The sequence below is a fragment of the Mauremys reevesii genome, linkage group 11 (assembly GCF_016161935.1).
Source record: "Mauremys reevesii isolate NIE-2019 linkage group 11, ASM1616193v1, whole genome shotgun sequence".
NCBI lineage: Eukaryota > Metazoa > Chordata > Testudines > Geoemydidae > Mauremys > Mauremys reevesii.
The window spans coordinates 26612292-26638961 of record NC_052633.1 but is presented as its reverse complement, the minus strand read 5'-3'; the positions used below and the strand labels follow the sequence as shown (position 1 = coordinate 26638961).

Below are 26670 nucleotides of genomic sequence, written 5' to 3'. Positions count from 1 at the left end.
GCATTAGTACACCTTCTGTTGACTTGGATACCTTTTTAGACTGCCTTGTAAAAGTGCAGCATTAATCTGCAAGATGTATTTTCTGTTGCATGTATTTTCCTGTTTATCATTAATGTACAAAATATAAATATTTGCTTTGTTACATTTATAAGATCAGCTATATGCGAAATAAGGGCAGGAAGGTGCAGTAGGAGAGAAATGTGTTAGAAAATACAGGAGGGATGGTACTTATTTTTCAGCTTTTGCCCAACCATTGGCAAACCAATATATTCTGTTCATTTACTGATGAAGGATGAAATCCTGGCCCCACTGAAGTCAATGGCAAAACTTCCATTGACTTCAGCAGGGCACAGTTTCACCTCAAATGTTTAAATTGCCCATGAGGGCCTCTGGGAATATCAGACTAATTTGCTTGTAACAAGCTACTCTTGTTTAGATTTTAATTACAGAGCTTTTGGAATACCTTAACTGACAGTTCACTTCCATTGCTAAAATTGTCCTGGCTGATCATATTTTTCCTGTTAAGAAGTAATTTCTCTTAGTATTTCTCAGTATCCTGGGTTTAACTTTTTGTGAAAATTGCTAATGGTTTTTCTCCCAGCTCTCCCTAGCTTTCTTTTGAGAAGTTTGAATATACAGCTAGCTGGGCTGCTTCTTAGAGCTTTGTTTAGTTGATCGAGGCACTGTGTCAAAAACGGACTTGCTAAAACAAAACAATGTAGCAACTTTTCATTATTCTTTAGGCAAGATCTGTCTATTTGTATATACTCAATGCTGGCAGAAAAAGGAGCTAAAAACATTTAAAAATCTGAGTGACTCGTCCCATAGCCCATCTTTCTGGGAATAAACTCTTATAGCCCTCTCTTGTACCCCATCATCTCTAGACTCTGCCCCTTACAGAACTCTCTGTCCAAATCCCTTTCATCTTAGCTCACAGAAGAAACCAGCTCATGAAATCAATAGAAAATATACTCCAGAGCAAATTCCAGAGCAAGTCACAAATTCTAGGTTAAGGACCATTATAAAGCATGAAAAGTATGGTGCTAATCTGATAACTGTGACTGGAGATGGAAGGAAATAAACAGGTATTTCCCCAAACAACTAGACTATGGTGTTGAAACCAGAATAAAATGTTACCACCGCATCATGTTGTTCTCTTGGTTTCTCCAATTCAGTTAGTATAATGAACCAGTTTCTCCTCCCTTGGTTTTCACACCTCAGCTGCTGGAACAGGGCCTCATCCTCCCTGATTGATCTAACCTCGTTATCTCTAGCTTGCTTCTTGCTTGCTTATATATACACCTGCCCCTGGAAATTTCCACTGCTTGCATCCGAAGAAGTGGGTATTCACCCACGAAAGCTCATGCTGCAAAACGTCTGTTAGTCTATAAGGTGCCACAGGATTCTTTGCTGCTATAATTTACCAGGCGTTGCCCAGGTCTTTTTAAAATTGTGTGTCATCTGGACACTTTAATAGTGGATTTAATAGTGAATTAAAATCTGGACAAAACAATCAACTCCAGAAAACTGCAACCTGTCCATATGGTAAATGACCCATCATCAGGCCCAAATTAATATGCATACACTTCAAACATCATATGATATTAGCTGAAAACTGAGCACCATTGAGAGACGCTTGTAAATTCACTAGCAATTTTCCATTGAAATATTATATCAAGACAGACCACATGGCAACAAAGTATTACCTGAAAGCACTGTGAGAAACATGCTCCTTTATACTTTGCTAGAAGGCATTTCGCATTCATCAGTTCTTCATGCAGGTAAGGTAGTCTGAGGCAGAGTACAAACACTTAATCAGATGCTCTCAGAGAACTCTTTGGTCTCCACCATGAATGGCAGCTGATGATATGCTACCCACACACAATTTTTTACCAGTGTGACACCTTGATAATGGTCCCATTCATCATCACATTAAAAAATTAAGTTGCATTGTTTCTAGACAGGCCAGTTTTGAGAAGCAAAAGAAATGGATTCACTTCTATAAATATAAATAATTACATAAGCCACCATTCTGGCTTTAAAGGTAGAGAAGATCTGTGCTGAGGTAATGCCATCAGAAATATAAAAGAAGATAATGTCATGATTAGCAACATATCTTTCCTTATTAGCGTTGTGCTTACAATGAATGGGTTTTTTTTGTTGTTTTTTTTAAAGAGAGATGCCCAAATAAGAGGGTGAAGAATTATATTGAGGAAGGGAGGTTTTGTGTTTATAGCAGAGAAATAGGCTTCAGAAGTTCTGAGATCTATTCTCAGCTCTATTACAAGCTTTCTGACACCTTGCCTAAGTCTCATAACTTCTTTGTCTAAGTTTCTCCCTCTGTAAAATGGGAAGACTAATAACTACCTCTTGGTGGTTGTAGTGGAATGTGTTGGGCTCTTTAAGAATAATTGCTGCTAGCCCAGATGATACTAGGGCATACGCCTTCAATTAAGACCAAGCTGGGAGATGTAGTACCAGAGGAGTCATGTGATTGCCAGGACTATACAAGACGAAGCATGTTACTTAGGGAGAGTCCAGACACAGACAATGCCTGCAAGAAATTATTTCCTCGTCACCTTCTATTCCCTGCATGTCTCTAGACAGGCTTCCTCCAAATCCTTCCTCCACCCTAGCTCTTCCTAAATGAACTCCAAAGGCTTTTTTCCTAGATAGTCCTGGCAATCGCATGAGCCCTCTTAGACTACGCCTTCCAACAATCTCTCCTATGAACTACATGAAGGCTTGAGTCCCAGTAGCATCTGGGCTAGTGGTGTCTACTTTTAAAGAGCGCAGCACACTTTGCTACAGTGGTATTGTGATTATGTTATGAGATCATCTGAAGGCAAGTGCAATAGAGATGCAGTTTTTAAAAATTTATTATGAGGTGGCTTAGCTAATAGATGGAAGTGTATCAACAATTCAACTGAAAACAACTTGTGTATATACTGTAAATATATAAATCTCAGTTCTGGATATAAATGTTTCATTTTTATACATTCACAAGTCTTTTTTGATACCCATCAACACAGAAAGGGTACTAAAAATTGATTGCTGTGCTGGTTTACATGTACTCAACCAGTTGTGCAATCTACAGAGCAAAGCCCAATCAAGTGTATAAGAGTAGAACTAAGTCTTAAATCTGTTATTTGTCGTGTGCATCTGCTGGCTAGCTTTGTGAAAGTGGAACACACAACACTGTAAGCCTTACATAAAGAGTGTCGCTTGTTCTTTGTTTTTTGGTTGGATTGCTAGATGTCAGAGTGGAGCTTTTAAAATACATTTTATAAAAAAAAAACCCTGATTTACTGAATTTTAACTTTTTTTGTTAAGAAATAATTGAAGCTCATTATGTAATGTTCATCATCACTGTAAAACACGTTGATTGTATGCTTTTCAGAAATGGATTACACCATAATTTTAAAGATGAGCAAAATATAGACTACACAGAAACTGAGTGTGCTAAAGGGCTTTCCCCTAAAGCAGTGATGAGTTCCATGATATGCGAATGGACCAACGTTATGTAGGAGGTCCTTGCTATCTCTAGTGTCTATGATTCTCGGTTTAATTTGCTAACCTGTGTTTGTGATGTGATTATATCTGAGTTTTCTTTGTGTAACACACACACATTATGTTTGTTGGAGCCACAGATGATTCTTGCTCATCCCACTCAATACTTGGTTTTTTTATCCTGTGTGTCCCAAAAAATGCAGATGAGAACAAGATGTGTTCAGTGGGCCTGATTATCTTCCTTTGCCCCTGAAATCATTGGGTGTTTTGTCATTGAAATTAATAGGAGCAGGGGCAGGTCCAGTTATCTGACAGTGAGAAATGTGGAATCCATGTGATTTGGGCATATGTTCTTGTTACTGCCTTAATTATACATTTTGGTGTAACTAATGAATGGGAATTATATTTTGGAAATTTTTTGACTACAGATATCTGAAATATGTACATTTAAATGTCATGCTTCTAGGGTTCTTTGCCTAGAGATATATCTTTACAGAAATATGTGTGCTTAAAATCTGCTTTCCATGAGCATTTTTTTCCGTAAAGTTTGATTGCGTGAATGTTCATGAAAGTGAATCCAAAAGTGGGACCATAGGGAATTCATCTTGACATCCAATTAAAAATGTGTGGGACATGTTTTGTGGAATTTGTTGAGCTCTTTTAGCAATATTGTGGTGGTGTAGTGTTTCCTGTCAAAGAAAAAGTCCAAGGTTTTTAAAAAATCAACAACTGTCTGTATAGAGCTTCTCTACAGTGTCCCCCACCAGAGTATTTAAGCTTTTTCCCAGGAAAACTTTAATCCCTAAAGGACTTCAAGGAATAAATATTGAACAACAACATACCTGTGGAAACTTCTGAGGGATGAAAAAGTTAGATTGTTCTGACCTTAGTTGCATGTAAACAACCATTTTCTGTGGCATGGAGAAATGATATCTCTTTCATCTCTTTCCCTCTTATTTGAATTCTTCTGGCCAGGGCCAGCTCCAGGCACCAGTGTAGGAAGCAAGTGCTTAGGGCGGCTACTTCAAAGGGGCGGCACTCCGTCCGGTATCGGGGCAGCACGTCTGGGTCTTCAGCAGCGGGTCCCTCATTCCCTCTCTTCCTCTTTGAGCTGCTGCCGAATTGCCGCTGAAGAGGAAGAGGGGGGACCTGCCACCGAAGAAGCGGCACGATTGAGCTGCTGCCAAGGTACTGCTGCTCGTCTCCCCCCCTCCCCCCGCAGAAAAGCTGGAGCCGGCCCTGCTTCTGGCAACATTCCCACCTGCCTAGCATCTATATTCTGTAGTTCCTCCTTTACAAATCAAGTCTCACTTGCACATCTGTTAAAATCTCCATCCTTCTAGCATGATCTCATATCTGGATATAGGTTAAATTTTCAGGCCTACAGCTTGGTTCATCACATCATTCCTTTCAGTGAACCAAGCATCTAGGCTTTCCTTTATGGTCTCTGTTCCTAGCTCTTTTTCCTCTGCAATTTTTGGCAGTAGCCTACGCAGGTTGCCAGAGCTGCCCTGGATCCTCCACCAACCTTGGGGAGGGAGGACGCTTTCTGATGTTTAAGTTGGGGCAGAGGAGCTGTGGTACAGATGAAAGGAATTACACATTTTGGGGAGTGCATGAGATCTGCTACTTTAAAAAAAATAATGAACTAATATGTTAATTTTAAAGGAGCCAGTTCTGTTGCTTTGGATACAAACTGGGACAACTCTGAACTTTTTTTTTTTTGTAAAGAGTTCAACCTTCCTATAAGGTAGTCTTGTTTGTGTAGTATTGTGTTATATTTGTTACATTTCAAAAAGGTTTTTTGTTTGTTTTAACAGTCTGTGGAGTGTGTGTGGGAGATCTTCTAATGCACAAATGTGGGTTAGGCATCCAACTCTCATTGACTTTCAGTGGGAGTTAGGCAGCTAACTGTCCTTGATTCCTTTGAAAAATTTCCCTTGTAGTGTACCTCAAAAATAGACACAGGATGCCTATGATGAGGGAAAATGTGAGAGTATAAAATAATTTCATAGAAGAATATCTCCTCTCTTTAGAATCTTTAGCAGCTCCTTTAATTAAGAAAATAGTCTGTATTGTCTTCAACAGGAGTACAAAGCTTGTCTTGTTTCGCCATTCTGCTGTTGCTTCTAGCTTAACCCTATCTTCATAGTGCTGGTAGAAATTCATGGTGAGTTGCCATGGTATACCTGAGATACTCCTGCAAACCCTATCTAAAACTATCAATGTCTTTCCTGCTTTTACTAATCTGACAACCATTTTCAGTTTAGCCATTCCAAGGCATTTCTGCCTGAGGCCACTCTATGAACTTTGCTTCAATTAACTCTTTTTGGTAAAAATCTCATTCTTTTGTGTCTTGTCTGTGGTATCTACTCAAGCCAATGTCCTTTTAGGTCAGGAATATCCATATGTATTGTTTCTGATAATTTTATGTGTTGCATGGCTAGAACTTAACATTAATAATTTGATTTATTTTAACATAAACAACTTTTCTTGAGACTGAATCCCTTATTCATGACCCTGAAGGACTTGGATTCAGGATTAGACGTGTGTTGTACTCACTATTGTTAGCAGTTAATTTTGCTTAATATTCTAAAGCAAAGGGAATGGACCATGAAGAGGTAGCACACTGACATGGGTGTAAGAAAAATAGTCGCCGAATTGACCCATAGGCAGCATGTTTCTGCATCAGACAGCAGACTTGAGCCCCATAGCTCTTACATTCCAAGAATTTACTCTGTAAAGATGTCACTATATGACAGACTTTGAAATAGTTTGACACTTAGTAAACAAAGAAAAATGTGTGTGATCAAGAGGTTAAGAGTGAGTATATGAAACCAGGCATGGATTTGTTCATGTTGAATTAGTACAGTATCACAGGACTAGTCTGACTACATTTTCAGGTTGCCATTCACTGTCACAACTCATTAAAGATTGAGAGAATGAGCTGTTGGTTGTTGACCATCAATTGATTTGCATATATGTTTGTATCTATCCCAGGTGACGTTTTGTTTGCTAGCATCTTTCATTTGACCTGAGAGACTGAGAATGTTCTTTGCCCCGGTGAAGGTCATGTTACTTGCTCTGCAGTGGCTTCCTAGGCGCAGCTAGTATAGTATTGCTGTAAAATGCAATGATTAAATAGATGTTTCCAGCATTAAAAGAACAGACTACATCATGGAAAAGAAGCATCACTGGTAAAGCTTGGAAAGTGCAAGGCTTCTGATCATTGAGATTTTTTTTACAATATTTGAAATTCAACAGCTTTTATAGAGGAACTTTGAATCTAAAGACATTGTTCCTTTCCCCCTTATTTGTGATCCCTAATTATCATTAAAGCACTTACTGTCTCTAGCTCTAAATGTTCAGAAAAAGCAACAAATATTGTATGATCCTAGGAAGTATATTTTAAGCCCACTTTCCCTAGTGGAGTTTGGTGGGCCGCAGTCTTTAGCTCGATGGTCATCAGTAGTTAGGGAACAAACAAAAAAACAACCAACCAAAGCCTCAGTAAGAAGCATTATAAAATATACAGTATCATGTTTATTTCATGGCAACGATTGGCCAATAGAATTGGGAAAATATGTGTTATTCAAGGACTTTTATTGTATTACTGAATTATATAAATATATTATAGACTGATACATTGATAAGTTAATGTGATAGCTTGATAGTAGTTGTTTTTCAATTAAGTATTATACCATCCTCTCCATAAACTTATCAAGCTTAGTTTGAAGCCAGATATGTCTTTTGCCCCCACTACTCCCCTTGGAAGGCTGTTCCAGAACTTCACTCCTCTGATGGTTAGAAACCTTCGTCTAATTTCAAGTCTAAACTTCCTGATGGCCAGTTTATATCCATTTGTTTTTGTGTCCACATTGGTTTTGAGCTTAAATAATTCCTCTCCCTCCCTGGTATTTATTCCTCTGATATATTTATAGAGAGCAATCATACCTCCTCTTAGCCTTCTTTTGGTTAGGCTAAACAAGCCAAGCTCTTAGTCTCCTTTCATAAGACAGGTTTTCCATTCCTTGGATCATCCTAGTAGCCCTTCTCTGTACCTGTTCCAGTTTGAATTCATCCTTCTTAAACATGGGAGACCAGAACTGCACACAATATTCCAGATGAGGTCTCACCAGTGCCTTGTATAATGGTACTAACACCTCCTTATCTCTACTGGAAATACCTCGCCTGATAGATCCCAAGACTGCATTAGCTTTTTTCACGGCCATATCACATTGGCGAATCATAGTCATCCTGTGATCAACCAATACTCCAAGGTCCTTCTCCTCCTCTGTTACTTCCAACTGATGCCCCCCAGCTTATAACAATAGTTCTTGTTGTTAATCCCATGGCTGGCCTGTGCCAGCCGACTCGAACTCGCAGGGCTCAGCCTGTAGGGCTGTTTCATTGTTGTGTAAATTTCGGGGCTTGGGCTGGAGTCCAGGCTATAGGACCCTGTGAGGTGGGTGGGAGGGTCCCAGAGTTAGCCCAAGCCAGGATGTCTACACAGCAATAAAACAGCCCCACAACCCAAGCTCTGCAAGCTGGAGTTGGCAGGAATTGGCCAGCTGCACGTATCTAGTTACTATGTAGACATAGCCGTAGAGATTAGCTTTGATTAGCTTTAGCTTAAACCCAAGTTGATATGGGTAACTATGCTACTTCAACTTTTCCTAATCTGCTTGAGTGTGTTCTTAATCATGGTTTTAGCACTTTAGCAGCTAGTTGATTAAACCGATGTTTAAAAAATTGCAGGTTTTTTAATTATCAAGAAATTTGTCTGTAACTTCAGCTTCATAGGTATTGTGCAGCAGATTTGTGACGGGTGTAACTTCATGGTTTAGTTTGTTATGCAAATATCAGTCCTCCAGAATAACCAAAGACACAGCCATATTAGCTAGTAAAAAAAGTAACATGTTGGAATGTCTTTAATTAAGAAGGAAAGAACAGTAGTAAGAACTAAAACTACTTTTACATAACTGTAAGTAAAATCGCATTAATAGATATGCATATTCAAAGTGTTAATAAGTTATGAACACTTACTAAGGAGAAAATAGAGCCTAGAATATGCCTTTTCGTTAATAAACACATTTTCTGACACATGCTTAAAATGTGTTTAACTGGACACTGGTTGCCTTAATTTAAGATAATTGAAATAAAGATATTAGCTAAAACCTTTTAGAGTGAAATCCTGGCCCCCTGGAATTCAATGGCAGTTATACCAATGACTTCAATGGGGCTGCAATTTCATCCATAGTATTTAGGAACTTGTCCCAGTGATAGCTTCGCAGAGTCTGAAATGTATCATTTTGGAAATGTACTGTGGTGATACCCAAAATATGACATTCAGTAGTTTGATTTGCACCACAGTGCCTCTGAGTGGCCACACACCCTGCTAGTCAGAATCCATAGGGAAATGTAATATTTCATTTACTACGGCTCTTATAACAATACTGATAATACACTTGTTTTACTTTTGTATCTGCTCTCTCAAGCAATACTGGTTAATCAGTGAATGCAAAGGCATATCAGTTTTTAAAAAACCCATAATGTTAGAGAATAGACTGACATCTATATTTTGCTGTGCAGGGTAAAGGGGTTTCATGGTTTTATGTTTCAGAGCCTGCAGAAACTTCCCTTTTGGTGCTCCCAATGTATCACATGCTAGGAGTGGATTGTTCAAGGGGAAGTCTTCTCTACATGGTCTCTTTGCTCTGGCATCATGGGAAACTGACACATCATATTATAATAGCCCATATTAACACCCCACCCTGAGGAAATGATGAGGAAACACCATAAATCAAACTTGTAGAGTTTGCAGTCCCTCGTAATGGGGAAAATCACATGAGAAGATTTGACCCTAAATTTTGAATTGTAATCCATTTTTAACAATGTATATATGGAAGTGCCACCTTTAAAGCTGTTTGTAGACTAAAGGCCTTTGCTGTAACTTACTCCACTGAATTCCAGAGCACGATACATGCAACAAATGAACAGAAATGTGTTGATTTGTTTTACAGGACAACAGCTTTGAGCAGTTCATTATTAACTATTGTAATGAGAAGCTGCAGCAGATCTTCATTGAACTCACCCTCAAAGAAGAGCAGGAGGAATACATACGAGAGGTAATGCTCAAGTTCATTCATTTATATGATCACTTCTTACCCACTTACCAGTATGCACCTTTTCTGGGCACAGTACCCAGAGTTCTCTTTCTGAACCTGAGCCTGCCATGGAGAGTAGCTCTGTTTGTTGCCACATGCTGTCAGAGTTCCCAAGGTAACTGCACCTCTGATCCCCGCTATAGGTCTCAAACTGCTGTTACCTTTCTCAGGGCAGAGTCCCATGACACATTCCCTTCTAGACTGGGGATTTAGGCTTTGGTTCACTGTGATCACCTTAGCAGATCTGATGGTAGATCAGCGCCTGCGGCCCTATCCTCTGAGAAATGACAGGGTTATACAGTGACCAACCACCCTTCATAAAGCAAAGTATTATTTATTCAGAGCAAAAGTGTTACAGAGAAAAATATACCTTTAAAAAACAATAAACAGCTTATATGCAGGTCTGGCTTACCAAGTGTCACCATCTTCCATGTGGAGACCCTGGTGCAGGTTCAGAGAACTTCATGTCCTCTCACAGGGCCTGTCCCTCTCATCACAGTCTCATGATAGTTCTGTGTGTATATCTCACTCCTTCATCCCCCAGTGTCAGGCTGGTCACTCCTTCATCCCCCAGTGTCAGTCCTTTGACTGGCCTCTTGAACCAGTCTATGCAGTTTTCCCAAGAAACCCTTTAGCTCCCTCATAGAGCTAAAATACAAAAGAAAATAGACTTTTATTTCACAGTATGATCTTGTTGGGTGTAAACCAGACTGAACTTTCAAATAGATGCATTATTAGTGACAGATGAATGATAGTTCTAAGGTCAGTAAGGTAGATGAAATGGGATGAAGTGTGGTGGAAGTAATTGCATATAGATTTCTCTGAGGGTATGTCTAAACCAGTGGTTCTCCATCAGGGATCTGCAAGCAGGTTTCATGGAGTCCATCAAAATAAAGCACAGAACAGCATTAAATTTGCTGGATCCCAGGGCAGAAAGCTGAAGCCTGAGTCCTGTCACTTGGGGTTGAAGCTGAAGCCCAAGCAACTTAGCTTCATGGGGCTCCCTGTGGCATGGGGCCACAGGCAATTGCTCTGCGTGCTACCCCATGACACTGGCCCTTTCTTTTTATCTGCTGGATACACAGAGAAACAGTGGTTGTGGCACAGGTGGCTAGTGGAATTTTTATAGCATGTTGGGAGGGCCTTGGAAAGAAAAATGTTGAGAGCCCCATGTCTAAACAACAACAACAAAACCATCCCATGACAGTGAGTCTCAGAGCCTGCCAACTGACTTGGCCTTGCTCTGCGGGGCTAAAAATAGTCTAGACATTCAGGGTTCGGTTGGAGTCTGGGCTCTGAGACCCTTCCCCCTTACGAGATTGCAGAGCCTGGGCTCCAACTTGAGCCCAAACATCTACACTGCTATTTTTAGCCCTGCAGTACAGGGCTTGTGATTCCGAGTCAGTTGATCTGGGCTCTGAGACTTGCTGCTGCGGGTCTTTGTTTGCTGTGTAGACATGCCCTTAGTTTTCTGCAGTGAGTTCTTACAATGAGCCATATATGCTGTTTTAAGAATAAACTGTGAATATGAGTTTTGGAGCCTAAATTAGTATGCTTAGGTGGTGTACAGTGGTTGTGCCTAAAGTTACAAAGTTTTTATTGATTCTAGCAATATTCCCCACTACTATAAAGAAGATATATATAATATGCCATAGGAAATATCTTTCAAAACTGTAGAAACTTGTGTGCTGTCTGTATTCAGATTGAATGGCACTATTGTGCTGTGTAAATGTTTTTGAAAATTGGGTAGACTTTCTTCCTGCCTTATAATATATGGAGATATTCCTATCTCATAGAACTGGAAGGAACCCCGAAGGGTTATCAAGTCCAGCCCCCTGCCTTCACTAGCAGGACCAAGTACTGATTTTGCTCCAGGTACCTAAGTGGCCCCCTCAAGGAGTGAACTCACAACCCTGGGTTTAGCAGGCCAATGCTCAGGCAATGTGGAGCTTTGGCAACCCTTTTTTTTTTGTTTTTTTTGTTTTGTTTTTTTGCATTGATTGGTCAAGTATTTGAAAAGATAATTACTGTAATTTACTTCATGAATTAAATTTCAACCTCTCTGAAGAAACTAAAATATTAGATGTTACTCTAGAATACAAATTAAGTATGGAATTGAAATGCTTGTATTTTTACTTTATAAATTTGGCTATAATCCTTCCAAGTCTGAAACTCTCGTGGGTTTTTTCTGTCATTCATTGTCATCAGATGTAGGGCTATTATTCCATACTTGGAAGTTCTATTGTTGAGTTTAATATGTTAATTTTTTCAAATATCTGAATAACAGCCAGACTCAGTGGGTTTTTCAGATGACCTCATCTAAATTTAGCTTTTTTTTTTTTGGTCCTGAATGAAAATTAAGAACAGAAAAATCTTGGTCTTAGATTCTTGTACTGAAATTGACTTATTTCCTTATAAACATTGTAAGTGTACACAAAGCATTACTGACCCAAGGCCTTGCAGTATAAAATTTTGGCTTGTTTCCAGTGAAGTGCATGGGAAATTGACACAGATTGAAGAAGGGAATGGAAAGCAAGTCTGGAAACCATTCAAGGGCATTCATTTTGGCCAAATAATGTTAGTGGTAGATTGCTCTTTTTTTTTTTTTTTTTAAATAAAATGTTAGGATCCAAAAATCTACATATATAGGGCTACTTTTAAAAGGGTATTTTAATAAATAGGAATGCAATAAAAACATGCCAATAGAGAGAACTCCTGCAGTTATTTCTTGCAGTTCATATATTATATGCTTTTTGTTTTTATAGGATATTGAATGGACTCATATTGAATATTTCAACAATGCCATAATTTGTGACCTGATAGAAAATGTAAGTTGTAATTGCTGCTTTCAAAGATTTTGCCTTTGTGAATTCGTCTAAAATTTGAATTAAAATTTGAAAATTAAGATGTATAAAATGGAAATATCGCAACTGCATTGAATTAAAATTAGTTTGCAATGAGAGCTTTTTAGCGTATTGATTTCAGAAACAAGTGACCCTCTGACTTTGTATTAAATCACAGTTCACTTATTTTATTATACTAAAGATCTAACATATTTCAAAAGTGTGGAAAGGACAAAGATAGTTTATATGTCATTGAATTTTCTCTTATAGATGTACAGCGCTTATTAGTGAGATAACAAGAATACATTATTAGTTTATTTCACATAATCAGTGTTTTGATGCAGTGCTGTTTTTATTAGAAGACATCATGAGCAACTGCCAGTCATGCTGTAAATAATGTTTTCTTTTGAATGGTAACCATGCAACTCAGTTATTGAGTCATTGTATGCTTCTGATACAGCTTGTACTTAATCACAGTAGTTCATGTTGATTTAACACACATTCTGTTTCATGTCATGCTAGTCCCATAACAACAATGCAAACTGAAACATTGTTTAACCAATAGTACAAAATGCGTGCTAGCTTTGCCCATAAATTGATTACCTTATCTCCTTTTGAGTGGAAGGCTACAGATTAGCCTCTTATATAAACAAAATAGGAGAAAAAATGAAGTTTAGGTTGAAAGTTAAAAGCACAAGTCAGAAGACTCAAATCTCAAGAATGCACATTCAGAAACCAAATGTGTGTTGGGGAGAAGGGGTGAGGAAAATGGGACCTGGGCAGATTTTGAGTTGCTGTGAAGAAGGGCCCATTTTCTAGGTCATACACTTTAAACGTTGATTAAGATACTGTGAATGGTTAGTGCATCATCTTCAAAAGTTTATAAGTGTGAATGTGGAGATTGTATAATTTAGTCAAGTGGAATAATTCACTATACTAGGAGTAGGGGGGGCTGGCTGGGGTTCTATCCTTAGGTCTGTTGCTGACCTGTTTTGTGACTTTGAACTCTATACTCCATCTGTAAAATCGGGAGACACCTTTCTCTTTGAAGTGCTTTGAACACTATACAGCTTGTTAGTATTATCAGTTAATTAAAAAACACTTGCAAACTGAGGGGTGTTCACAGTTGGCTTTTACAGGTCCTGCTCTTTCAGAGACAACAGAGTTTTACTGCTCATGCCGAGAGTGAATTTAGATGTAAGAGCTGAATTAGTTCACAATGAAGAATTAGATCTTAGATTTGAACTTGAGAAAATGTCATTTTGAAGAAAAAATCCATATGCAAAAACTACTTTTTTTTTGGAGAGGAAACCTGTTTTTTTCCCCATTTGCTCAGGTGTCTTGAAAATGATTCAACAAGTTTTCTTCACAGTTTCAAAATAAAATTTATGTTTGAGCTGAGATTGAGCTTGCAAACTGTGTGTCCAAAAAGAAGAATTTTGAGAAAGTTACAAATGGCTAAAAAAGAGGGGTTCAGAATAGAATGGCTTCTTTGCTCTTAATTAAAAAGCATCTGTAATGTGAAGGTTGGAAATTTGGAAGGCTAATTGCAAAGTTTTGACTTGTTAAATTAATGCGTCTGAACAACAGCAGAAAATGCACTAATACGGCTGATCTTTACTTCTGACTTCTGCATTTCTATATATATTTTGATTAAGTAAAGTTCAGTCTTAGTTACTGTTTGTATAAGGTAGCACAATTTTATTTATCTCCATAAAAAGTTAAAAACAATGCATTAAGGAAAGAAGGAAATTTGTTTTTAAACTACAGAATCAAACTGGAATTCTGGCTATGCTAGATGAAGAATGTCTGAGGCCAGGCACCGTTACTGACGACACCTTTTTAGAGAAACTGAACCAAGTCTGTGCCACTCATCAGCACTTTGAGAGTAGGATGAGCAAGTGTTCACGTTTCCTGAATGACACATCGCTGCCTCACAGTTGCTTCAGAATTCAGCATTATGCTGGCAAGGTACTGTGCTGAAAGAACATCCCCATGGCTTGACCTGTGTTTTTTTCCATGTGAGGCCAAACTGCATGTGCTCCAGGTTTGGGAAGTGAAACAATGATGTGTTCTTTTAAATACTAAATGATGATACGATGAAGGAATGATGTGGAAGCTTGGAGTTGCCTCAGTCAAATGCAGAATATAAAATTAAATTACTTCTATATTCTTTAATCTTCCTATTAATAAACCAGGGACAAGTTAATTATTTGACAGTGTATTTTAATTTTTGAGGATTCATCCTGCACTCATTGAGGTCAATGGCAAAACTCCTGTTGTCTTAGGCCTGGTCTACACTGGGCGCGGGATCAATCTAAGTTACTCAACTTCAGCTACGTGAAAAACGTAGCTGAAGTCGACGTACTTAAATCTACTTACGCGGTGTCTTCACTGTGGTAAGTCGTCGGCTGATGCTTCCCCATTGACTCTGCCTGCGCGCCTCGCCCTGGTGGAGTACTAGAGTTGACGTTCGGCGGTTGATTTATTGTGTCTAGACTTTATCGTGTCTAGATTTATCGATTGCTGCCAGTTGATCCAGCCGGTAATGTACACAAGCCCTCAATCACTGAAAGTGTATAGGATGTGAAACCAAAAATGTCCTGTTTAGGGATGCAAAGTTTAACACACAATTGAAGATGGAGTATTGCCTTGAAAATAGGTTTGCTATCACTGAAATGAGAAAGTGGAGCTCTTATAAATTTGAGGGAAGCTGACTTTATTTTGAAATCTTGTGTGTTTAGACAGATGGAAGATAAAGCGCTACAGATGGCTTGGAAATGTATTTTGCTTTTTACTAAGATAAAAAGCATGAATAAGTACAGGCCTCACAGTTTGAAGTTTTTGATATTTTCTTTGCATATAACTTTTTTTTAATAAGAAATCATGATCATTACGTTAGCTAAGATAAGACAATCAGTAGGCCACTGATCTGAACCTGAAAAATAGTTCATTTCAGTGCATGAGTGAAGGTTTGGACAGGTTTAAAAAAAATCACTAGCTAGAACAATGTATTGATACTTTTTAACATTATTTTAACTTCTCACCAGTTTGTGTATCACAAACTTGACATCACAGTTATATATCTTAGCCTGTGGCAGCTAAGTTGCTGGGAGCAGGGTTTCCTTGGATTGGCGTAGTAGATATCCTAATGACATTTATCTTTTGTGTTTGATGGTTATATTTTATATTGGATTGTAATCTGCCCTGGACTACTATTTAAGGCATTTTTATTTGTTTTTTAATTTGATTGTCAAAATTAAAATAAACTGCTTGAAGATCATTCTCAACACTCAGAATGGGATTAGAGCAGATAATCTGTCTGTACTAGCAGCCAGTGAGTCCTCATTTGTTCTGACATTTACCAACTGGGCAGAACATTCAGTCAATACGTACTATTTTGGCATTGTTTTTCCATGCCCGGTTGAAGACAGTTTGATCTGGGCAAATTGATTAACAAAAGATGGTAACTTTTTTACCTCAAAATATCATTATTTACGTTATTGTGTATGTTTTTCAGTAGTAATGCCTGCCAATATTTTCCGTATCAATTACATTCAGAATTGCATTTTGTAAAGAAAAATGAAATGTTTCCAGTCACTTGATCCACTGTAAAATATGGTGACATTAATATTCATTAATATTTAGTTTTATTAAATGTACTATAGACATAAAAAATAAATGAAATCATGAAACTGAAGGCATCTGTATTATCAAAGAGATCATATGCCAAGACATTCAAGACTTAAAAAAAAAGAAGGTAACCCAAAAAACTACGGTATTCTCCTATGGAGAGCTGGGTAAAGCTCTGCTGGAGGCCTCCTGTGTCTGCAATTGCAGCTCAGATCTTCCTGGCCATGCATGTCATCAGGCTGTTTTCCGTGTAAGAATTATTTTTAAAATGTCAGCCCCCTGGGGAATATACAGCTAGCCAGTACATATCAACTGAGATGTAGGAATTTTCTTGTGTAATTTTTAATATTACTTTGTAATTGGCTGTTTTACTTAAGTAAACTTATATAAATGTGGTTGGTTGGTTGGATATTTTGGAAAGGTTTTTTTGGTGTAGTGATTTAAAACAGTAGGAAATAATCACTGCATTTTTCCAAAGGGAGAAATTATTAATTTGGCTGGAGTGGGAGACTTCGTTGGCATGTTAGATGGGCGAGGAGGCTTATCAAGTTCCCAGGCCATCACTAAAGAGTATTATTTTCTGTAAAATATTTTGACTAGTGTTGGCTGAAAATTTACTAACTTTTCTGTTTTGTTTAAAAAAAAAATCTTTATGGAAAATGTCCACGTTGTTCAAAACATTTTAGGCTTTTGTTGAAAAGTCAGAAACCTCCAACGAAGTTGTGTGTATGTTTTATAAACATTCAAAAAATGTTGAGAAAAATTTCAGTGAAAATATTTTGGGGTTGTGTTTTTTTTGGAAGATATCATATGGTTGTGGGGAGAGGAGGGACTTCCTGACTAGCTCTAATTTTGACCTATATTGTATCCCAAAATATCAATGAGATTCTTCTATGTTGTTTAGGTTATGTACCAGGTAGAAGGATTTGTTGACAAGAATAATGATCTACTCTATCGTGACCTCTCCCAGGCCATGTGGAAGGCCAACCACTCCCTCGTTAAAGCATTATTCCCAGAAGGTAACCCTGCCAAGATTAACCTAAAGAGACCTCCAACAGCAGGTTCACAATTCAAGGCTTCTGTAGCTACTCTGATGAAGAACTTGCAGACAAAAAATCCAAACTATATTAGGTAAGTTATTCTTTGATAGCTTTTAAAAAATGATAATGGATGTCTGCCTTTAACCAAATGTGATAGCAAAAAAAAAGAGAATGGATGGCTCCAGAGAGTAGTTCAAGAGATGATGAAACCTCTCTCGCAGCTCATTGATGTAAATTCAGTCTAGGTGAGCAGTGACTGAAAATCGTTATTCTCTCCTGCTTGTTCAATTGTCTATATGAAATGAGTTGGTGGTTTTAGTACACTTCCTCAAATCCTCCACCAGAGCTGGCATTAACAGGACTCTTCTTGGAGAATTCATTGGATGAATTGGCTAAGAAATGCAACTGCTCCCTTACTCTTGTAGAGTCAAGGGTGAGGCACATTGGTAGGGGCAGTGTGAGGAAGCTTGCATTCATGCTGCCCATGCCACATAATTGTTTGTGGATAAATAGAACTTCATTCTAACATCTCCCACAAGCAGGCCATTAAACAAAAGAGTGTAAAAGGAAAAAAAATAGAGAAACTGAATAAAATTATGGTCCTAATTTAGCAAAGTGCATAAGCACATGCTTAGGTTTTAAGAACTCAAATAGTGCTATTGATTTCAGTGGGGCTATTTATGTGCTTAAACTTAGTTACATGGTTAAGTGTTTTGCTGTATCATACCCTATCTGCATATCTCACTGGCTTGTAATTGTATATGCATTGAATTTGGTATGTCAGCAATTCATATGTACATAGTTAATATTTTAGAAAGAAAACTTGCCATTCATTGTAGGTTTTTAGGAAATGAAATTTGAAAATGGGGTGCCATTTGTATCCGATGCACTTACCTAAATTAAACATGAACTAATATCTGATTGTGCATGGCTTGTAAAATTTTAAATTATAACAATAGCGTTACACGTACAATACAATAAACAAGTATTCCTACAACATGCAGAATATTGTTTCAATTTCCAGATGCATCAAGCCCAATGACAAAAAAGCTGCACATATCTTCAATGAAGCTCTAGTGTGTCATCAGGTCCGGTACCTAGGTCTCCTAGAGAATGTCCGGGTTAGAAGGGCAGGCTACGCATTCAGACAGCCTTATGAGCCTTGTCTAGAAAGGTACAAGATGCTTTGTAAGCAGACGTGGCCCCATTGGAGAGGACCTGCTAGGTAAGAAAAACATTGGTATTCTTATTCCTTCATAGCTCAGTGAATAAAATAATTGCTTTCCACATATATTGAAATTTTTAAATAAATCAGGAATTCTAAAATAAGATTAAATATTATCCAAGTGTGGCTTGATTCTTTCTCACTATTTCTATTTCAAACTCTCATTCTTCTTTGAGTGTTTGCTCATGTCAGTTCCATTCTAGGTGTATGTGTGCTCACCTGCGCGGTCATCAAAGATTTTTGCCTTAGCAGTATCCATAGGGTTGGCTGTGGTGCCCCCTTGAATGCCATGCTCATGCGTCAGTATATCATGTGCCACTAGCCCTACGCCCTCTCAGTTCCTATTAACCGCCCGTGGTGGTTAGATGGAGTGCCTTTCCTTGCATAGCAAGGGCCAGCAGGTTTGTCTCTTCTGCCTTTGAGCCTTAGGGCCTTGTAAATAGTTGTTTATAATAGTTAGTGTTAAGTAGTTGTTAAGTGTAGTTAGAAGTTAGAGTCCCATCGGGGACTTCGTTCTAGGTGGGGCATGCCCCGGTCTCCAGGGTTTAAGCTCTGTGCAGACTGTAACACACCTGTGCCTGTAAATGACCCCCATAGCAGCTGCATCAAGTGCTTGGGGGAATCACATGTGAAGGACAAGTGTCGTATTTGTAGAACGGTGCCCCAAAAGAAAACTAAGAAGCATGGCTCCCCAGCACCGGGCAAGAAAGGCCATGAGGCATCAGACAAAGGACTCAGCTCAGGCTACCTGGCCACTCTGGAGCCACGCGGACATGCGTTCCCAGAGCCCTTAGCCCCTTAAAGGACCCACCACCAACTCCTGGGAGCGGTAGGGGACCCAAACTTTTGGCGACACTTGACGCCTTTCCAAGCTCCATCAGCGCTGAGAGAACAGAGGTCTCTGCCTGCGCCGCCAGCACCATGTGTGCCACAGCAAGTGGCAAAGGCTCCCTACAAGGGCAAGCCAGCTATGAAGACCCCCCAGAGGGCAGTGGAGCGCCACCGATTCCCTGAGCCCTGTAGAGTAAACTGTTTACAGGTGCAGGTGTAGTATTTGACTGAAACACTTCAATCAGTGCTATCTAAACCCCTGTATTATATTTCGACATTCATGTGAGATCCTGTCTCTTTCTTTTCAATGTAAAACCATTATTGCTGTCAAAACTAGGCCATTGCTTGCACTGTGTTAATGGTAATTGTTCCCTTTGTACACAAATTGCTCCATACCCTTGGAAAATATGATTCTTGTGTCTTTAGTTTAATAAAAAAAATATGAGCAAAGGAGTTACATTTCCATTCTTCTCATGTCAGACACTAAGGATTTAAAACATCCTTAACATGCTGCCTGTTAGAGAGAGAGAGAGACTGTGTGTGTGTGTGTGTGTGTGTGTGTAAACTCTTAAGTAGTCTGTATGTTTTGGTCTGAAGAGTTTTAAATATAGCTCAAAAAGCTCTTTTTTTTTCTCTTAGGGCTGGTGTAGAGGTACTTTTCAATGAATTGGAAATACCTGAGGAAGAATATTCCTTTGGCAGATCAAAGATATTCATCCGCAACCCAAGAACGGTGTGTGAACAAATCTTTTCCACCACAGAATCAAAGTCAGTGCTTTTGCGGGGAGCATGGGGTGTTGCAGACCTGGCACTAAATAAATAAAATGGAACCAAGTTGCTGAGTGGTGCACTTTAAACTCTGTCTTTCCAAAGTTGCTGCTCCCTGATTATGGTAGTGCCCACTTTTTTTCAGACTGCTTTAAGCACTAATCAAAGAGCAACTTGCATGATGATTACCCATCAGTAATGCTGAAGAATTTGCAGGATGACTAGTGGAGGTTTCTCCAAACACAATGTTCTGGTACTAGAGTGATAAACATTGTATAGAAATTAAAGTGATTAATTGCAGGCTTATAGGAAGACATTCAAAATAAATCTAAGTGAGGTTGGGAGGGAATTAAAAGCCTATGAAGGTAATTGTCAGCAACAGCCCAATATCTAATGTAGATTTTGTCCACTGAATAACCTCAGGATGTAAGGCATACATTAATCAATACCACATTTATGTGGCCATGTACAGTAATCATGAGCCAGCCAAAGATTTCTCAAGAGGTGAAGCATGGGACTCAGGGAATTGATCCCTTTTTGTCATACTAGTTACGCTTTTGTGGTTTTCTGTCTTTTATTTATTTTTATTTTTTTAACTCAGCTCTTCAAATTAGAAGACCTGAGAAAGCAACGTCTAGAGGACTTGGCCACACTCATTCAGAAAATTTACAGAGGCTGGAAGTGTCGGACACATTTCCTTTTAATGAAAAGGAGCCAGATTGTGATTGCTTCCTGGTGCAGGAGATATGCAGTAAGATGCAAATTTTATTAAACAGGGGTATCTTATTAGTACTTAATGATTCTTTTTCTTTATCAGCTTTGATGAAAGTGATGCAAGTATCCAATTTTATGTCTGTATTTGGCACCAAAAAATCCACCAAGTAAACTGAGTTAACTGAGTTAAATAGGCTCATGATGAAGTACATGATCTATGTGAAAAGGATTGTCAAGGTATCCTGGTTAGTTCAACCATTGGAGACAGCCTTTCTCAACACTAATGGTGGGACCGCTCTATAGTTCAACAGACTTCGCACTGTGCAAAACTTTGTAGCGTATACCAACAGGCAACCAATGCGTACAAAAGTTTAGTAATGTGTATGTTTACTGTATGTGAAATTCTATCACTGTAAGGTGTGTTTTGTCTTTTGTCTTATTTGAAGCCTTTAAATATATGAGGCACAAGAATGCTTAGGAGAGTCCCAATGATTTATCTTATTAGGTACAGCTCATAAAGACCTGTGTTTAAATGGTTCTTACTCGTATAGTTCTAAGACCATTTCAAATTTTGTTATAGACAGGATCTTCCACAACATTATGAACTGAACTCAAGTGATGTAGCATTTTCAATCTTTTTTCCAGTTAGTAAGAGACGTTTTTAATTTCCTTTTGTAAAGAAATATACATTATCAAGACATGAAAGTCCAAGAGAAGGTTTGATGAAATAGCACATCACACTGAAACAGAGCTCCCCTTAAATAAATGTTATGATATTGTCAAATTAGTGTATCCCAGATGATGCACAGTTTTTGATAATCTTCTACGTGGCCTTGAAAGCCTTTAGTATTCAGTTCGACTGAACATGGAGGTCAGTCAAAGATGAAGTTGTCTTGGAAAATTAGAAAATGTGTCTATTTATATCTCAAAATAACTCATTTACTGCCTTGTTACAACTGTAAAAAATTCATTTCCAATACGAACTTGTCTAGTTTAATTCACTCCCTTTTCTTCAGCCAACATTAGGATTGGATTGCATTACAGCTATGTATCTACATTACTGAGTATACCAGTAGAGCTTTAATGGTTTAAAAATAGAGTTGTCAAAGATGTAATTTGCAGGCCTGTTGATATAAGAAAATGAGAACAAAGGAAAAACCAACATTTGACCTGACCAAACCTGTATGAACATTCGGAAGAATATTTCGGAACCTGTAGAGCGCTATTGGTTTACTGGAACCGTACAGCAGTCATTTTGTTAAAATGCAGTCATTTGGCTCCTTGAAGTGCCCCAAAAATTACCTGGGGGAAAACCTGCCCCTCTTTTTGAATATAAAGAGCACTCTTGCATCAGAACTAATGTGATTTGAGTCACAAAGAGGATCAGGGTTTGGGAGGCTGCATAAGGGGGTGTACATCCCCTGCCTGAGTAAAGCTCAGGGTCTGGCGAGGGGATCGGCTGCTTCACAGAACCGAACCCGCCCATCACAAAGTGTTGTCTGTGAGAGGATTGTGGGGAGGAGGTTGAAGCTACAGTAGTGGCCATGGAATGGCTTCTTAGCTTTGTGGCATGTGAGGGAGCGTTTCTAACATCTAGACATCTTGATTAACAATTGAAAAGGGCTAAACTAGAGCCTGAATTTTAAGATTACCCTCAGTGGTGCTGTAAAACAGAATGTTAGATTATCTTGAAATTTCCATTAGAAATACCAATCTTAAAGGAACAATGCAAGATTCATTTCTTCTTACCCACACCCGCCCCTCAGCAGAGCTGACCAGCAGTTTTGTCGGACTGGGTGCCGAGCTGCGTATTTGGCCCTTCGTGTTGCATTGCAGAACCTTCAGCCTGTTGCTGATAGGGTATTAGATTAACCAGCAGTTTACTAGAAAGTAAGGATCTTATTGATCTTAAGAGGAAAATGTTCAGCTGTTCAGGAAATTGGAATGAGGGTGTGCATCAAACTGACTTAGGTGGATAGCATTCCAGTCCGGCATCAGCAAACTATCTTTTTTTAAACTATTATCAGTACTGATACTATAAGAGGGCAATGGGTGTGAAGAACAACAGAAGCCTTATGATTGTCAATGGCAAGCTCAGCTGACAAACTGGAGCAAAGCGTTTGCTCCAATCTGAACAATTTTGTTGGTGGGAAAGACAACAAAACAGTGGCTGTTCGTATTTAATTCACATAACTTTCCTCTGTTGGCCAGGAAGTTAGTCTTTCTTTGCGTATAAAGTAGCCTTGTCCATGTACTCTGCTGTCCGCGTGTTTGTTTCCTCTTGAGTTAGATGTGAAATCCATACCCTCATTTGTGTTCAGAAATTAACCCACTCTTCTCCATTAGTTTTTTGATTAAATTGCAATATGAATATATTTGTTAGATGTTACTAAAGAATGTATTGATGTAAAGCAATTTTAAAACCACGACTTTCTCTGCTGAACTGTATTTATTGATTTTTAATACAGCAACAAAAAAAGTATCAGAGGATAAAGAGTTCGGCCATTGTAGTACAATCTTACATCAGAGGATGGAAGGTGAGTTTGACATCACTGAGCAGTGACTGCCTTGGGTTCTGCTAGCCTAGGCTAATAAAATCTGAGGATGTTGGGCTCAGTTGAGGAGAGATGAGTGGTAAGTAGCAGATGCACTCTCCGATTTAGAGACTTTCAAATCATAGACAAAACTGAACACAGTTTTATAAAGTTTATGGGTCAGCCAGGTCCTGGGTCAGATTGTCCTGAATTCAGTTGTCTGTGCCTGCTGGGGATGTGGGAATGCTCTTGATATAGTATACTTGGCCCTTGGAGAGAGTGTGTCCCATTACGCACCCTATCTTCACCCCCAGCTTATTGTGGCATTGCCTCTCTTCAAAGAATCCTGTCCAGTGCTCTTGAAGGAAGAATTGTGACCATGACACACACTATAAGGAGCAAGGTAGTAAAAAGAGATAAAAATGAGATTTCCTTAGTGCTCAGACAGGGACTGGAGGATATCTAAAATCTTACACCTAAAGCCTAGTTTCAGGAAAGAGGTGAGCCCACTTTTTATCTTGTGGGGAAAAAATCTTGGCATCTTAGTATTGTTATATTCTTCACGAAGTAAACTCTTCGTGTGCTACAAGAGTAGTCCCAATAGTTGTAGGACAGGTGCCAGTTTATGCTATTGCATGGCCTAAAAGAATTGAGAACATGAAATTATTATTTGTGCAAACTCAGATTAATAGTGGTTTGGCGACCCAGATATAACCTTGGTTCTTTATATTTATGTAGTTGGTCCGTTCCATATGAGGTGTGTGTGCTTGCCACATGCACCTGTGCTGGAAGTTTTTCCCTTAGCAGTTTCTGTAGAGGACTGGTTCTGGTGCCCTCTGGAGTGGCGCCCGCATGGCACAGTATAAGGGGCGCCACTAGCTCTCGCCACCCTCAGTTCCTTCTTGCTGCCAGTGATGATGTTGGAACATCTGCTGCTTCGGCTAGCATTGTTTTGTTCTCTGTTCTTGCAATCTTTGAAAACCGGTAAAATAGTTGTAGATAGTTAGTAGTTTCTTTGTTAAACTCTTAGTAGTAGTTCTCAACTCTTTATTAGTTCTGACTGGGACTCAGCCAGGGGATGGGGCATGCCCTGGTTCCCAGGCTTTAAGCCCTGCAATCTCTGTAAACGGCCTATTCCCGTCAGCAATCCACGTACCAGCTGCCTAAGATGCTTAGGCAAGGGGCACATAAATTTTAAATGCCGTATCTGCAAGTCCTTTAAACCTAGGACGAAGAAGGAGCGCGATATCCCTCTAAGAGCGCTAATAGAGTCGGCACTCACTCTGGCAACTGTCCGACTCTGCACCGAGCACCGTGGCCTCTGTGCGCAGTGCTCTGCCGGCACTGTCCACAAGCTGGCACCACTCTCCCTCCACGTCTTTGGTCATGAAGCCGAAGAAGAATGTGAAGGGACGATCTGCCTCCCACAAGGGAAAGGAGAGGGTTGGGGGTGAGCCACCAACCATGCTGGGCAGCTCAATGCCCCCTTCAGGAAGTCGGGCCCCAGCTCAAGTCGAGTGGTGCAGCACATCCTGTACTTTGCCTGCAACTCCAGATAGTGGTGCAGGCCCCAATGAGCTTCAGGTGCCATCGATGCCCAAAGCCCTTCAAGCAGCTCAGGAGATCCTGACACTCCTGGGGCTGCCCACATTGGCTCCGGCGGTACCACAGTGTCGGGGAAAACCTGCTTTGGGACCTATGCATGTGTCCTCGCCTCAGTGGCACCGTTCCCTATCGAGAGAGACGTCTCGCCATTGCTCGCCCATGCCAGGTCGGCATGCCTCGGGAGGAGAGACGCAGGCTCAGTGGCGCTCTCTTCGGTCCCCGCACCGGGGACACCGATTGAGGGATACCAGGCATTCCTCGCCGATGGACTGGTGCAGACCCTCTGGGGCATGTGCCGCCCAGCAAGATCTCCAGGACCGGCCCCGACCATCTCCAAGGGCCCAGTACCAATCAGGGAGCAGAGATTGCTGATCACCCAGCCGTTGTTGCCCATCTCCTAGGAGATTGCCCTTCTTAGGAGGTTCCTCCTGACAGCTGGCCTGTAGTGGCTCCCAGTCCCGTTCGACGTCCTGTGTCCGACGCAAATCCACTGAACACCATTGGGCTCCGAAACCCCAACCAAGACACCTGACTCGCTTGGACAGGTCGGCTTTTGGTCACAGCAACTGGTACCAGTCGGACAGAAGCCACTGCGCCGCCCGTTCCTGGTCACCCACTACCTACGGTGATGCTGGCATCGATGGCACTGAAACCATTCAAGGCCCCAAGTGCAGTGGCGCCATGGTACTTGGTGAACCCTTGGGGGTTCACCCAACCTTCCCAGGCTGCCTGATTGGTGTTGGGAATCTGGGAGAGGCCAGTAGCCTCGGTATCCCGTCCCCCTCTGGTGTTCGAGACTTCGGGGCATAAGACCCTGCAGGTCCAGGAGGATCCAGGGGAGCAAGCTGCTGGACCACCAATGGGTGTAGAGGTTCCTGTGGCACCAGCATCGTCCTCGTCATCGCCAGACAAGGCTGTCATCGGGCCCCCTGACCCAGTTCCTCAGGATGATGCCAAAGCGCACCAAGAACTTTTGAAGAGGGTCACTTCCAACCTCGGGCTTTAGGCAGAGGACTTGAAGAGCCCTCAGACTCTCTGATGTCCTCTGCTCCTCGGCTTCTGCCAGGGTGGTCCTACCCCTTCATGAAGGGGTTTCCAAATCACTGGTGCCCTGTGGCAGACCCCCTCTTCCCTGGCCCCAATCTCTAAGAGGACTGAAAACAAGTACTTTGTGCCACCCAAAGGGCATGAGTACTTATATTCCCACCCTGCCCCCAATTCCCTTGTGACACGGTTAACCACAAAGAGAAGCAAGGGCAACCCGGGAGAGGCAAGGGCACCCCCAAAAATAAAGACTCAAGGAGGTTGGATCTCTTTGAGTGTAAGATTTATTCGTCTTCTAGCCTTCAGCTGAGAGTGGCCAACCACCAGGCCCTCCTTGGCCGATATGACTTCAATATGTGGTAAGCCATGGCCAAGTTCGAAGGGTCACTCCCTGAGGCTTCCAAGGAGTTTTGAGCAGTCCTTGATGAGGGCACAACCGTGGCCAGGGAGGCCCTCCATTTGGTGTCAGATGCTGTGGATGCTTCTGCCCTCATCGTGGCTTCTGCTGTCTCCATGTGGCAAGCCTCTTGGCTGCTCCTCTCGGGGTTGTCCACCGAGGCTCAGCAGTCAATGCTGGACCCTTCCTTCGATGGCCAGGCCCTATTTGTGGAGCAAACAGGCAGCAAGTTGCGGTTCAAACCACAGCAGCCACAGGGCCAAGGGAGTCAGCCTTGGCAGGACCAGCCCCTACAAGTGCCACCCGAGCCACCTGCCTCCACCCTCTGCCCAGTCGGGCTTGACCTGTAATAAGCAGGG

At 40.4% G+C, this 26670-nt stretch overlaps 1 protein-coding gene across 4 annotated transcripts in view; it reads left to right on the top strand.

Annotated features, from left to right (window-relative positions):
* The window catches only part of MYO1B (myosin IB), a 180812-nt gene that overhangs the window by 117597 nt on the left and 36545 nt on the right, over positions 1-26670 (top strand). For all 4 annotated transcript variants that reach the window (XM_039494200.1, XM_039494198.1, XM_039494201.1 and 1 more), the window contains exons 14-21: positions 9534-9638; positions 12443-12505; positions 14291-14491; positions 17058-17284; positions 18218-18418; positions 19889-19982; positions 20619-20768; positions 23200-23268. In XM_039494200.1, the coding sequence (XP_039350134.1) occupies positions 9534-9638; positions 12443-12505; positions 14291-14491; positions 17058-17284; positions 18218-18418; positions 19889-19982; positions 20619-20768; positions 23200-23268 (1110 nt within the window). The remainder of the gene's footprint in view (positions 1-9533; positions 9639-12442; positions 12506-14290; positions 14492-17057; positions 17285-18217; positions 18419-19888; positions 19983-20618; positions 20769-23199; positions 23269-26670) is intronic.